This window comes from Dysidea avara, chromosome 3 (assembly GCF_963678975.1).
Source record: "Dysidea avara chromosome 3, odDysAvar1.4, whole genome shotgun sequence".
Taxonomy (NCBI): Eukaryota; Metazoa; Porifera; class Demospongiae; order Dictyoceratida; family Dysideidae; genus Dysidea; species Dysidea avara.
In genome coordinates, this window is record NC_089274.1 from 41848964 (window position 1) to 41864689 (window position 15726).

The 15726-nt window shown below is 39.1% G+C and overlaps 1 protein-coding gene across 1 annotated transcript; it reads left to right on the forward strand.

Annotated features, from left to right (window-relative positions):
* Window positions 1-1523: 1523 nt before the first annotated feature.
* On the forward strand, window positions 1524-2998 carry LOC136248521 (uncharacterized). Its single transcript, XM_066040295.1, has 2 exons — window positions 1524-1744; window positions 1954-2998. Exons 1-2 carry the CDS (start codon window positions 1524-1526, stop codon window positions 2996-2998), a joined length of 1266 nt encoding a protein of 421 aa, XP_065896367.1.
* Window positions 2999-15726: the final 12728 nt, after the last annotated feature.

Here is a 15726-nt window from a genome sequence, read left to right on the forward strand (position 1 = left end):
CTGTAGTGATGTTAATGCTTATCATTTAAAATGATCACACTCATCAATAAAAATAATAGGCATTAACATACAGACTGAAGGATCAAGTATCCTTCAGACCTTCAGCACTTGTGCTGTAATCCCTTAATAAAAATAATAATAATAATAATAAATAAATAAACATCACTGCAGCCATTTCTTGGCCATCACCTTTGATTTCACCCTGGTTTTTTTTTTAGGAGCTGCACCCTTTTCACAGCTCAACTGCTGCTAAATGCCACATGTCAAAAAGTGAATTCTGTTCTATCATTCTATTGCTGCAACCTAAAGCATTGTCACAATAAAAAGTTAAAATAAATTCTTATAATTCGTTTGTCAAACCAATAAGGAATTACGTTAAATTACCATAAACGGGGAAAGTTTCACTGGGCAAAAGTTTTGCATTTTTCACGGTTTCAAAGAAAACCGCGAAAGTTTCCACGCTAAATCAATAATTTACAGTGTACTATATTGCTATGTTTAAGCTCTACCACGAAACTTTCACCATGAATAGTCTCAGTAAGCCTTAACCACAAAACTTTAGCCCAGCAAAACTTTCCCCATTTACGGTATGTTTTTTAAAGATAGTTTGTAGAATTACCCACACCAGATTATATCATATTAGCACCCACACTCACCCACAGAAACAGCCTCAAATTTGTAATGCCTTCAATCACCGTGAACCCCTACAAGTTTAGTTTCTTCCCAAGATCAATCAGTAAATTTAACAAATCACCCCCTTGTGATTGCTCCGTAGATTGTAACAGTTTTAAGACCATGCTAAAATCAATGACTGAAGTCATTTAATTATACTCATTTAAGAGGCTTACAGTTAATAATTACAAGTATAAGAGGAATTTTAGGTAAACTTACATCATAAATAATAAGTAAATAATTAATGTTCTCAAATACTACGAGGCCTACAGGCATGTACTAACTGGGGATAGATTCGCCTGTGAATGAAGGCACAAACATATAATAATTATGCCTGTTCATGCTGATGACTTAAACGGACATGTAATTCTATAAAATGCCCAGTAAAACACTCATGCTATATGTAATTCCAGATCACAAAATTAGCAACCATCCATGGAGTGATTGCATGAGACCCAGAGACCACTTCACAAGTAAATAGCAAGATTACAAGTATGTTTTAATGTCGGTATTGTTCATGTATGTAACAGTTGATGATGATAAGTCATAATTAGACAATTAGATTTACAACATAATTACAAGGGGTCAGGAGTCTAGTGTCACGGTTACTAAGTTACTTTAAAAAGTAATAACAACTGGAGCCCTGGAAAGACAAAAAATTTAATTGTAGCTAAATATCAGCCCGTTCACACTAGCACGATAGCACGGCTCGATACGGCACGGCTCGGTTCGGATGAAAAATACCGCGTGTTCACACCGCTTGCCTGGCATGCAGCCTAGTTTGGTTTTTGGGCAAGTGCGTGTAATTAATTATGCAATAATTTTACTGCTGCGCTTAATTCGTAATGTAAATGGAGCTTGCGACAGCCTTTTCCCTGTTCTTTCTGATTAAATTCTATGCAGCAAGAAGACTGAGAATGCAGAGAAGGCGCCGTCAACTGGAGAGAGCACGGAAGCGAGTTGACACTGTGCGAAGAACGCTGAAGAAACAGCGAACACAGTTGTTAACACTAGCATTTTCGTTGTGTATGTCCCCGCCAATTGAACGGCGATTCTGGGTGTCGCCATCAAGGTACTTATCTAGTTTCCACTGTCACACCCAGATCATAGCAATGAACTGTATCTTGTGTAGCTACAGTAGCTGCCAGCTAGATTAATGTACCTACACGTTTGTTAACAATAGGATGACTTCACATCCTGTAATAATACTGGTGTATGTAGAATGTGAGGTATAACAGTAGCCAAATTTGTTTATAGTTCATGTTATGGTGTTTTTTACAGGTCTGATGTATGGTGGAATGCTGTAGTAATGAGGACATTTACACATCAAGATTGGCTTGAAAACTTTCGTATGTGCAAGGATACCTTTATGTACATTTGCAACAAGTTGTCACCAGCTCTGAGAAGGACTGACACAGTTTTGCGAAGAGCACTCTCTGTTGAACGTAGAGTAGCAGTTACACTGTGGTGTTTGTCTACTCCTACAGAATATCGCACCATTGCCCACTTGTTTGGCATAGCACGCTCAACTGTATGTGAAATAGTTCACGAAACATGCCAATGTATTATAGATGTTCTGATGGTGGATTATATTAAATTTCCTTCTGGTGACAGGCTCAATCAAACAGTTGATGAGTTTAAAACAAAGTGGGGAGTCCCCCAGTGCTTTGGAGCTATCGACGGCTCTCACATACCAATATCAGCACCAGACCTTTTACATACTGACTACTATAACCGTAAGGGATGGTACTCAATGCTGATACAAGGTCTCGTTGATGCAAACTACCTCTTTCTTGATGTGTGTGTGGGATGGGCTGGTAGTGTACATGATGCCAGGGTTTTAGCACACTCTGCATTGTACAAGGGCATCGAACGCCGTCAAATTCTACCAAACAAGACAGAGTGTATTTGTGGCGTGCACGTACCACTGTACATGATTGGTGATTCGGCTTACCCTCTGAAATCGTGGTTGATGAAGCCATTTCCACACAATACACATCTGAGTGAAGGACAACGGACTTATAACTATAGGGTGTGCAGAGCCAGAATTGTATCTGAAATTGCATTTGGAAGGCTTAAGGCAAGGTGGAGACGATTACTGAAGCGTAATGAAATGAGTGTTGAGAATGTACCCAATGTTATTACTGCTGCTTGTGTCCTTCACAATATCTGTGAAACTCACCATGAACACTTTAATGAAGCATGGATGCAATCCTCTAATGAAGAGTATGTGCAATCTATAACAACAGTGGCAAGTAGGGATCCTCCCTTGGGACCACCTCAAAACATCAGAAATGCACTGGTTCAATATTTTCAACATAATTAATGATTGTACAACTGTATATGTATTCATTTAAGAAGTGTACAATGATTATTGATAATTGCTACAATGTACCTGTGTATACATCATTCAGCTATAGAATTGATCTGGGTCATAGTGCTTCCTGGGTTGCATCTGGGTCATACTCTGCACCTCCAAAGTTAAAGGAGGAGTGTAGTCCAAAATGTGGCACTGGTGGTGGTGGAAGATGGCGTGGTGTGTTTTGTTGTGCCAGCATCTGTACCATTTGTAACTGGAATTCCCTCTCCTCACGTCTCAGTTGGGCTTCCAGCTCCATCTGTCTCTCTTCCATTTTTGCCCTCTTCTCCTCCAACGTATACAGCATCTTATCGCTATTCTCTTGCAGTTTAATCATCTTTACTAGTAGAGCATTTGTTCCTTCTAGTTTACCCCGCTTACGCTTCCTTGCTTTGCTGTCAGATTGCTGAGATTGCTGTGTCTCATCCAGCTGGGCTACTGATGATGGGCTACCGCTGGACACTACTGGGCTGGGTACAGGGTAATTTGTTTGTAGCTGAACTCTGTACAAGGTGCTTTTTTGTAGTTGATCTCACTGCAGGTTGATTTGTTTGTACCTGAACTCACTAAAGGGTGATTTGCTTGTAGCTGAACTCCTTACATTGTGTCTAGTTTCTAGCTGATCTCTCTACAAGGTGATTTGTGTGTAGCTAATCTCTCTACAAGTTGATTTGAGTGTAGCTGATCTCTCTGCAGGTTGATTAATTTGTAGCCGATCTCTCTACAAGGTAATTTGTTTGTAGCTGAACTGTCTATAAGGTGATATGTTTGTAGCTGATCTCTCTGCAGGTTGATTTGTTTTAGCTGAACTCTCTACAGGCTGATTTACTTGTAGCTGAACTCCTTACATTGTGTGTAGTTTCTAGCTGATCTCTCTACAGGGTAATTTGTTTGTAGCTGAACTCTCTATAAGGTGATTTGTTTGCAGCTGAACTCTCTACATGGTGGTTTCTTTGTTGCTGAACTCTCTACAGGGTATTTTGCTTGTAGCTGAACTCTCTACAGGGTGATGTTTCTAGCTTATCTCTCTACAGGTTGATTTGTGTGTAACTGATCTCTCTACAAGCTGATTTGTTTCTAGCTGATCTCTCTGCAGGTTGATTTGTTTCTAGCTGATCTCTCTACAAGTTGATTTGTTTGTTGCTGATCGCTCTAAAAGTTGATTAGTTTGTAGCTGAACTCTCTGCAAAGTGTTTTGTTTGTAGCTGACCTCTCTTCAGGGTGATTTGTTTCTAGCTGATCTCTCTACAGGGTGATTTTTTTGTAGTTGATCTCTCTTCAGGGTGATTTGTTTCTAGCTGATCTCTCTACAGGGTGATTTTTTGTAGCTGACCTCTCTTCAGGGTGATTTGTTTCTAGCTGATTGCTCTACAGGTTGATTTGTTTGTAGATGAACTCTCTACAGGGTAATTTGCTTGTAGCTGAACTCCTTACACTGTGTCTAGTTTCTAGCTGATCTCTCTACAGGGTGATTTGTTTGTAGCTGATCTCTATACAAGTTGATTTGTGTGTAGCTGATCTCTCTGCAGGGTGATTTGTTTGTAGCCGATCTCTCTACAAGGTAATTTGTTTGTAGCTGAACTATCTATAAGGTGATTTGTTTGTAGCTGACCTCTCTGCAGATTGATTTGTTTTAGCTGAACTCTCTACAGGGTGATTTGTTTCTAGTTTATCTCTCTACAGGTTGATTTGTGTGTAACTGATCTCTCTACAAGCTGATTTGTTTGTAGCTGATCTCTCTGCAGGTTGATTTGATCTCTCTACAGGTTGATTTGTTTGTTGCTGATCGCTCTAAAGGTTGATTTGTTTGTAGCTGAACTCTCTGTAAAGTGTTTTGTTTGTAGTTGATCTCTCTACAAGGTGATTGTTTGTAGCTGAACTCTCTTCAGGGTGATTTGTTTCTAGCTGATATCTCTATAGGGTGATTTTTTGTAGCTGACCTCTCTTCAGGATGATTTGTTTCTAGCTGATCGCTCTACAGGTTGGTTTGTTTGTAGCTGAACTCTCTACAGGGTGATTTGCTTGTAGCTGAACTCCTTACATTGTGTCTAGTTTCTAGCTGATCTCTCTACAGGGTGATTTGTTTGTAGCTGATCTCTCTTCAAGTTGAATTGTGTGTAGCTGATCTCTCTGCAGGTTGATTTGTTTGTAGCCGATCTCTCTACAAGGTAATTTGTTTGTAGCTGAACTGTTTATAAGGTGATTTGTTTGTAGCTGATCTCTCTGCAGGTTGATTTGTTTTAGCTGAACTCTCTACAGGGTGATTTATTTGTAGCTGAACTCCTTACATTGTGTGTAGTTTCTAGCTGATCTCTCTACAGGGTGATTTGTTTGTAGCTGATCTCTCTTCAAGTTGAATTATGTGTAGCTGATCTCTCTGCAGGTTGATTAGTTTGTAGCCGATCTCTCTACAAGGTAATTTGTTTGTAGCTGAACTGTTTATAAGGTGATTTGTTTGTAGCTGATCTCTCTGCAGGTTGATTTGTTTTAGCTGAACTCTCTACAGGGTGATTTATTTGTAGCTGAACTCCTTACATTGTGTGTAGTTTCTAGCTGATCTCTCTACAAGGTAATTTGTTTGTAGCTGAACTATCTATAAGGTGATTTGTTTGTAGCTGATCTCTCTGCAGGTTGATTTGTAGCCGATCTCTCTACAGGGTAATTTGTTTGTAGCTGAATTCTCTATAAGGTGATTTGTTTGTAGCTGATCTCTCTGCAGGTTGATTTGTTTAGCTGAACTCTCTACAGGGTGATTGCTTGTAGCTGAACTCCTTACATTGTGTCTAGTTTCTAGCTGATGTCTCTACAGGGTGATTTTTTGTAGCTGAACTCTCTACAGGGTGATTTATTTGTAGCTTAACTCCTTACATTGTGTGTAGTTTCTAGCTGATCTCTCTACAGGGTGATTTGTTTGTAGCTGATCTCTCTACAAGTTGATTTGTGTGTAGCTGATCTCTCTGCAGGTTGATTTGTAGCCGATCTCTCTACAGGGTAATTTGCTTGTAGCTGAACTCTCTATAAGGTGATTTGTTTGTAGCTGATCTCTCTGCAGGTTGATTTGTTTTAGCTGAACTCTCTACAGGGTGATTGCTTGTAGCTGAACTCCTTACATTGTGTCTAGTTTCTAGCTGATGTCTCTACAGGGTGATGTTTTGTAGCTGAACTCTCTACAGGGTGATTTGTTTCTAGTTTATCTCTCTACAGGTAGAGTTGTGTTGATTTGTTCATTGCTGATCGCTCTAAAGGTTGATTTGTTGTAGCTGAACACTCTCGAAAGTGTTTTGTTTGTAGCTGATCTCTCTAAAGGGTAATTTGTTTGTAGCTGAACTCTCTCCACAGTGACTTGTGTGTAGCTGAATTCTGTGTAGCTGAATTCTCTAGAGAGTGGCTTAATTGTAGCTGAATTCTCTACAGGGTGCATGAATTGTTTATAGCTGAACTTTCTTCAGTGTGACTTGTAATGTTCTGAATCTCTATATAGTGATATATTTGCTTAACTCTCCACATGGTGACTTGCTTCTTGCTGAACTGTCTATAAGATTAACTGTTTGTAGCTGAACTCCCTACAGCATAACTTGTGATGTAATAAAATTCTATAATGGAGTAAATAAATTAGTCGAATGCTTTATTAGGGTGACTGTTCTATTAGAGTATCTCGATCTCACGTTTGCTACATGGAGTTGGCTTTCGAATCATAACTCAGTGGTTTGTAATCTGATTCTTCTGTACTACTGCAAGGACTTTCTATGAAGATTATTCCAGCTATACACCGATTTTCAGCTCATTGCTCTAAGCGGTTTGCCTAGTAGGCGTGAAAACTAATACTTCTTTTATTCATAAAAATCGATCGCGTAATTGTGACACAGGTTGGGTTTTGTGTGATTGATTTGTTTGTAACTGAAATCTCTACAGGTTGATTTGTTTGTAGCTGATCTCTCTACAGGGTGATTGTTTGTAGCTGATCTCTCTACAGGGTGATTTGGTTGTAGCTGATCGCTCTACAGTGGGTGATTTGTTTGTAACTGAAATCTCTACAGGTTGATTTGTTAGTAGCTGAAGTTTCTACACGGTGTTTTGTTTGTAGCTGATCTCTCTACAGGGTAATTTGTTTGTAGCTGAACTCACTGCAAGGTGATTTGTTTGTAGCTGATCTCACTACAGGGTGATGTGTTTGTAACTGAACTCTCTAGTGGGTGATTTGTTTGTAGCTGATCTCTCTACAGGGTGATTGTTTGTAGCTGATCTCTCTACAGGGTGATTTGGTTGTAGCTGATCTCTCTACAGTGGGTGATTTGTTTGTAACTGAAATCTCTACAGGTTGATTTGTTTGTAGCTGAAGTCTCTACACGGTGTTTTGTTTGTAGCTGATCTCTCTACAGGGTAATTTGTTTGTAGCTGAACTCACTGTAAGGTGATTTGTTTGTAGCTGATCTCTCTACAGGGTGATGTGTTTGTAACTGAACTCTCTACAGGGTGATTGGTTTGTAGCTGAACTCTCTACGGGATTGTTTCTTTGTCACTGAACTCTTTACAAGGTGATTTACTTCTAGCTGATCTCTGTAGACGGTGACTCCTTCTAGCTGATCTCTCTACAGGGTGACTTGTATAGCTGAACTCTCTACAGGGTGATCTGTTCATAGCTGAACTCTCTACAGATTGATTTGTTTGTAGCTGAAATCTTTTGTTTCAAACTGATTTCACTGTAGGGTAACTTGTTTGTAGCTGAACTCTCTACAGGATAGTTTCTTTGTAGCTGAACTCTCTACAGAGTGATTTTTTTTTTGTAGCTGAACTCTATATAGGGTGATTTGTATGTACCTGAACTTTCTACAGGATGATTTGTTTATAGCTGAACACTCTGAAGGGTGATTTGTTTGTAGTTGATCTTTCTACAGGGTTTCTTTGCAGATGAGATCTCTACAGGGCAACTTCTTCTAACTTCTCTCTACAGAGTAACTTGTTTGTATAGCTGAACTCTTTATAGGTGGTTTTTTGGTTGCTGAACTCTCTACACTGTGACTTGTTTGTAGCAAAATTCTCTACAGAGTGACCTGTATGTAGCTGAATTCTCTACAGAGTGACTTACTTGTAGCTGAACATTGTATAAACTATAAAGTGACTTGTCTGTAGCTGAAATCTCTACAGGGTTACTTGTTTGCAGCTGGTCTCTATAGGTTAACTTGTTTGTATAGATGAACTCTCTACAGGGTAGTTTCTTCGTAGCTGAACTCTCTCCACAGTGACTTGTTTGTAGCTGAACTCTCTAGAGAGTGTAGCCAAACTCTCCACAGGGTACATGACTTGTTTATAGCTGAACTCTCTTCAGTGTGACTTATAATGTTCTGATTCTCCTGAATCACTACAGTGATATATCTGTAGCTGAACTCTCTATAGGGTGACTTGCTTCTTTCTGAACTGTCTATAAGATTAACTGTTTGCAGCTGAACTCCCTACAGAATAACTTGCAATGTAATAGAATTCTATAATGGAGTAAATAAATTAGCTGAATGTTCTATTAGGGTGACTGTTCTATTAGAGTATCTCGATCTCGCATATGTTACACGTAGTTGGCTTTGGAATCATAACTCAGTAGTTTGTAATCCGATTCTTCTGTACTACTGCAAGGACTTTCTATGATGATTATTCCAGCTACACACCGATTTTCAGCTCACTGCTCTAAGCGGTTTGCCTAGTAGGCGTGAAAACTAATAGTTTTTGTATTCATAAAAATCGATCGCGTAATTGTAACACAGGTTGGGTATTGTGTCATATCTCAATGGCATTGAACTGGATTCCTTTCAAACTACAAACAGGCACTCCTACGACAGTTACTCCATCTATATAGCAATTTTCAGCTCATTCCTTCAAGCGGTTTACCCTGTGGGCGTGACAGACCTTCGACCTTATTTTACGCAAATAATCGGTCATAACTCCGTGAATGTTCATCGGATTCCTACCGAACTTGGTACTGAGATTCGCCTTAATAAGCCCTTTAAGTGTGCCAAATTTCAGCCCGACTGGAGCACGAATTCGTGTTTTATGGCGGATTTTGCAAAGTGTGCGAAAAGAAGTAGAAGAAAAAACGAAGAAAAAAAACCCAAACTTTGGCCGATCGTATCTCGGAAATGGATGGAGCGATTTTCTTCAAATTTGGAATGTGGACTCCCCTACCTAGCCGGCACTTCTGTAGCAACTTTGGTTTCAATCGGATAAGGAGTCACGGAGCTACAAAGGTGTGAAAATTTCGTTTACTTTCTTCCTGTAAATATACTCACGGTGTGGCGCGCCGGCTTCTTGGGCCGCACGACACACTACCGTGTGTCTTGATATTTGTAACATTTCAATTAATATACTTAATCATGCATCATAATACAACGATTACTAGTGTTGCCAGCTAACTACTAATCATAACTACCTACCAATTGCTGCCATTCCTTCAACTCTCCTTTTACCACTATATAATGTCATTCTGGGTGGTGTGTAGACTACCACTACTATACTGTGTACAGTATTGATTAAGTGTGGCTGATGCCATATGCATGGTGTTCACTACATATAGATTAATCAACAAATCAAGTAATCGATTTATTAATCAATTAATAAATTAATCGAAACTGAGAGCCCTAGTGTATGCATATATATATCTAATCAAAAACAGCCAAGCTGTAAAAAAAGGAGTGCGGCCCTTGAAAAAGCTATGGTGAAAGAAGATGTGAAATCCAAGGTGGCGGCCAAGAAATGGCTATGATGGTAGGTTAATGGTAAAAATTTTAATAACGACAATTCAGGTGAATTTGGTGCCGCTTGGTCAATTGGCACAAAATTTACCTGAATTGTCGTTATTAAAATTTTTACCATTAACCTACCATCACAGCCATTTCTTGGCCGCCACCTTGGATTTCACATCTTTTTTCACCATAGCTTTTTCAAGGGCCGCACTCCTTTTTTTTACAGCTTGGCTGTTTTTGATTAGATTTCACTTCTTTTTGTATTTGTATACCCCAAAGCCGGCCTATGGCCAGCTTTGGGGCTTTTTAACCTATATATTTTTCTTTACCACAGGAAAAAGAAAAAGATGAAGCAGATTTTATAAATACTTTAACTCATTCTGATTTTATCAGAAAATGTACAAATTATATATATATAATGCATATATCAAGAGTTCATAATATAAAAAGAGAGCATATATTTATTACATGTATATTAATCTCCACAGGATAATTTGCAGCTGATCTCTCTACTGGGTGACTTGAAATGTAGCTGAACTCTCTACAGGGTGATCTGCTTGTACGTAGATGAACTCTTTACAGGATTCTCTCTACAGGGTGACTTGACTCTAGCTGAACTCTCTGCAGGGTTATCTGTTTGTAGTTGAATTCTCTAAAGGGTGATTTGTTTGCAGCTGAACTCTCTACAAGGTAACTTCTTCTAGCTGATCTGTCTACAGGGTGACTTGTTTCTAGCTGGTCTCTCTACAAGGCGATTTGTTTGTAGCTGAATTCTCTACAGGGTGATGTGTTTGCAGCTGAACTCTCTACATGGTGGTTGCTTTGTAGCTTAACTCTCTAAAAGGTGACTTCTTCTAGCTGAACTCTCTACAGGGTGATCTTTTCATAGCTGAACTCTCTACAGGATGATTTGTTTGCAGCGGAACTCTCTACATGATGATTTCTTTGTAGCTGAACGCTCTACAGGGTGATTTGTTTGTAGCTGAAATCCCTACAAGGTAACTTCTTCTAGCTGATCTTTCTACAGGGCGATTTGTTTGTAGCTGAGTTCTCTACAGGGTGTTTGTTTGCAGCTGAATTCTCTACATGGTGATTTCTTTATAGCTGAACTCTCTACAAGGTGACTTCTTCTAGCTGATCTCTCTACAGGGTGATTTGTTTGTAGCTGAACTCTCTACAGGTGATTTGTCTGTAGCTGAACTCTCTACAAGGTGATACTTCTAGGTGATCTCTCTACAGGATGACTTGTTTCTAACTGAACTCTCAACAGGGTGATCAGTTCATAGCTGAACTTTCTACAGGGTGATTTGTTTGCAGCTGAACTCTCTACATGGTAGTATTTGCAGCTGAACACTCTACATGGTGGTTTCTTTGTAGCTGAACTCTCTACAAGGTAATTTCTTCTAGCTGAACTCTCTACAGGGTGACTTGTTTCTAGTTGATCTCTCTACAGGGTGATCTGTTCATAGCTGAACTTTCTACAGGGTGATTTGTTTGCAGCTGAACTCTCTACATGGTAGTTTCTTTGTAGCTGAACTCTCTACAATGTGACTTCTTCTAGCTGAACTCTCTACAAGGTGACTTGTTTCTAGCTGATCTCTCTACAGGGTGACTTGTTTCTAGCTGAACTCTCTACAGGTGATTTGTTTGTAGCTGAACTCTCTACATGGTGGTTTCGTTGTAGCTGAACTCTCTACAAGGTAACTTCTTCTAGCTGATCTTTTTACAGGGCATATTTGTTTGTAGCTGAGTTCTCTACAGAGTGATTTGTTTGCAGCTGAACTCTCTACATGGGAGTTTCATTGTAACTGAACTCTCTACAATGTGACTCCTTCTAGCTGAACTCTCTACAGGGTGACTTGTTTCTAGCTGAACTCTCTACAGGTGATTTGTTTGTAGCTGAACTCTGGTTTCTTTGTTGTAGCTGTACTCTCTACAAGGTAACTTCTTCTAGCTGATCTTTCTACAGGGTGATTTGTTTGTAGCTGAATTCTCTACAGGGTGATTTATTTGCAGCTGAACTCTCTATAAGGTGACTTCTTCTAGCTGAACTCTCTACAGAGTGATCGATTTTTTTTGCAGCTGAACTCTCTACATGGTAGTAGCTTTGTAGCTGAACTCTCTAAAAGGTGACTTCTTCTAGCTGAACTATCTACAGGGCGATCTTTTCATAGCTGAACTCTCTACAGGATGATTTGTTTGCAGCTGAACTCTCTACATGATGATTTCTTTGTAGCTGAACTCTCTACAGGGTGATTTCTTTGTAGCTGAACTCCCTACAAGGTAACTTCTTCTAGCTGATCTATCTACAGGGCGATCTGTTTGTAGCTGAGTTCTCTACAGGGTGTTTGTTTGCAACTGAACTCTCTACATGGTAGTTTCTTTGTAGCTGAACTCTCTACAATGTAACTTCTTCTAGCTGAACTCTCTACAGGGTGACTTGTTTCTAGCTGATCTCTCTACAGGGTGACTTGTTTCTAGCTGAACTCTCTACAGGTGATTTGTTTGCAGCTGAACTCTCTACATGGTGGTTTCTTTGTAGCTGAATTTTCTACAAGGTAACTTCTTCTAGCTGATCTTTCTACAGGGTGATTTGTTTGTAGCTGAATTCTCAACAGGGTGATTTATTTGCAGCTGAACTCTCTACAAGGTGACTTCTTCTAGCTGAACTCTCTACAGAGTGATTGACTTTTTTGCAGCTGAACTCTCTACATGGTGGTTTCTTTGTAACTGAACTCTCTACAGGGTGATTTGTTTGTAGCTGAATTCTCTACAAGGTGATACTTCTAGCTGATCTTTCTACAGGATGACTTGTTTCTAACTGAACTCTCAACAGGGTGATCTGTTCATAGCTGAACTTTCTACTGGGTGATTTGTTTGCAGCTTAACTCTCTACATGGTGGTTTCTTTGTAACTGAACTCTCTACAGGGTGATTTGTTTGTAGCTGAACTCTCTACAGGGTGATCTGTTCGTAGCTGAACTCACTACAAGGTAACTTCTTCTAGCTGATCTTTCTACAGGGCGATTTGTTTATAGCTGAGTTCTCTACAGGGTGATTTGTTTGCAGCTGAACTCTCTACATGGTAGTTTCTTTGTAGCTGAACTCTCTACAATGTGACTTCTTCTAGCTGAACTCTCTAAAGGGTGACTTGTTTCTAGCTGATCTCTCTACAGGGTGACTCATTTCTAGCTGAACTCTCTACAGGGGATTTGTTTGCAGCTGAACTTTCTACAAGGTTACTTCTTCTCTCTACAGAGTGATTTGTTTGTAGTTGAACTCTCTACAGGTGATTTGTTTGTAGCTGAACTTTCTACAAGGTGATACTTCTAGCTGATCTCTCTACAGGATGACTTGTTTCTAACTGAACTCTCAACAGGGTGATCTGTTCATAGCTGAACTTTCTACTGGGTGATTTGTTTGCAGCTTAACTCTCTACATGGTGGTTTCTTTGTAGCTGAACTCTCTACAAGGTAACTTCTTCTAGCTGATCTTTTTACAGGGCATGTTTGTTTGTAGCTGAGTTCTCTACAGGGTGATTTGTTTGCAGCTGAACTCTCTACATGATGGTTTCTTTGTAGCTGAACTCTCTACAAGGTGACCTCTTCTAGCTGATACAGGGTGACTTGTTTCTAGCTGATCTCTCTACAGGGTGACTTGTTTCTAGCTGAACTCTCTACAGGGTAACTTCTTCTAGCTGATCTTTCTACAGGGTAATTTGTTTGTAGCTGAATTCTCTACAGGGTGACTTGTTTCTAGCTGATCTCTGTACAGGGTGACTTGTTCCTAGCTGAACTCTCTACAGGTGATTTGTTTGCAGCTGAACTCTCTTACATGGTGGTTTCTTTGTAGCTGAACTCTCTACAAGGGTACTTCTTCTAGCTGATCTCTCTACAAGATGACTTGTTTCTAACTGAACTCTCTACAGTGTGATCTGTTCATAGCGGAACTTTCTACTGGGTGATTTGTTTGTAGCTGAACACTTTGCAAGATTGTTTCTTTGTAACTGAACTCTCTACAAGGTAACTTCTTCTAGCTGATCTCTCTACAGGGCAATTTGTTTGAGCTGAACTCTCTACATGACGGTTTCTTTGTAGCTGAACTCTCTATTAGGTACCTTCTTCTGGCTGATCTGACTACAGGGTGACTTGTTTGTAGCTGAATTCTCTACAGAATAACTTGCAATGTAATACAATTGAGTAAATTATAAATGCAGCTGAATGCTTTATTAGGGTGACTGTTCTATTAGAGTATCTCGAACTCGCATTTGCTACACGTAGTTTAGTTGCCTTTCGAATCATAACTCAGTGATTTGTAATCCGATTCTTCTGTACTACTGCAAGGACTTTCTATGATAATTATTCCAGCTACATAATGATTTTCAGCTCATTGCTCTAAGCGGTTTGCCTGATAGACACGAAAACTAATAGTTTTTGTTTCGTAAAAATCGATCGCGTAATTTTGACACAGGTCGGGTTTTGTGTCATATCTCCGTGGTCTTTATCCCGATTCTTTTCAAACCACAAAAGGGCACTCCTACGATGGTTGCTCCATCTACATAGCAATTTTCAACTGATTCCTCAAAGGAGTTTACCCTGTAGGCGTGACAGACCTTCGACCTTATTTTACGCAAATAATCAGTCATAACTCCGTGAATGTTCATTGGATACCTACCACAGTTGGTACAGAGATCCGCCTTAATGAGTCCTTTAAGTGTGCCAAATTTCAGCCCAATCCGAGCTCGCATTCGTGTTTTATGGCGGATTTTGCGAAGTGTGCGAAATGAAGAAGTAGAAGAAGAAAAAAATGAAGAAATTAAAACAAACTTTTGTTCGCTCGTATCTCGGAAATGGCTGGAGCGATTTTCTTCAAATTTGGTGTGTAGACTCCCCTTAATGGCCGGCACCTCGCTAGCAAATTTGGTTCCAATCGGATAAGGGATCACAGAGCTACATAGGTGTGAAAATTGCGTTTTCTTTCTTCCTGTTAATATACTGACGGGTGGCATGCCGGCTTCTTGGGCCGCACGACACACTACCGTGTGTCTTGATATATACAGAGATGGGGTAACGCGTTACGTAATATAACGCATTACGTAATATATATATTACAATTCACGATTCTGAGTAATATAACGCGTTACTTTTGGAAATGCAGTAATATAACTTTAAGTTACTTTTGGAAACTATAATTCGTTACTAGTAACGAAACAAGTAATATTATTACGTAACGAGTAGCTGGAAGCGAAAAGTAACGAGTAACTTTACCGCGATGTAACGAGTGATACTACGAGTAAAGATGAACAAGTAATGCATTATAAATGGATTTTACTGCCAATCATCCATTCCACTATTAATTAATCACCTTAATCCATTAACCTTTCTTCTATAATGGTGCTCAGGTGTTGCACGTACTCGTGACTGATGTGCATCACGTGACTGCACGTGGTTTATATGTTAACTTTAACTTAGCTGTCTTAATAAAAAAGTAACTTAGCATTAGTAACTTAATATTTGTAGCTAATATTATTAAGTTAGTAACTTGATATGTAATATTATTAAGTTAGTAACTTAATATGTAATATTATTAAGTTACTCTTTATTCTAAGTAATATGTAACTGTAATATATTATACTAATATAAAAGTAATATGTAATATGTAATATATTACTTTCATGAAGTAACTTCCTCAACTCTGTATACATGTATATATCAGCAAAATTCCTTGCAGCCATGGTATAACTATTACATATACACTGTTCCCAGGTACGTGGTATATACTAGTGTAAAAATAATTTTAAAATTTATAATATGGGTATAGAGATTGCAGAAAAGGCAAAGGAAACAAGAGAGTCAAAAAAGCCAGCATGTTAAACACACACAGATCTATCTATTTGGACTCAATAATTATGGTAGAGACTAAGGGGAAAGAACAATAGTTTACATAAATCAGGAGCAGATAAGTACTG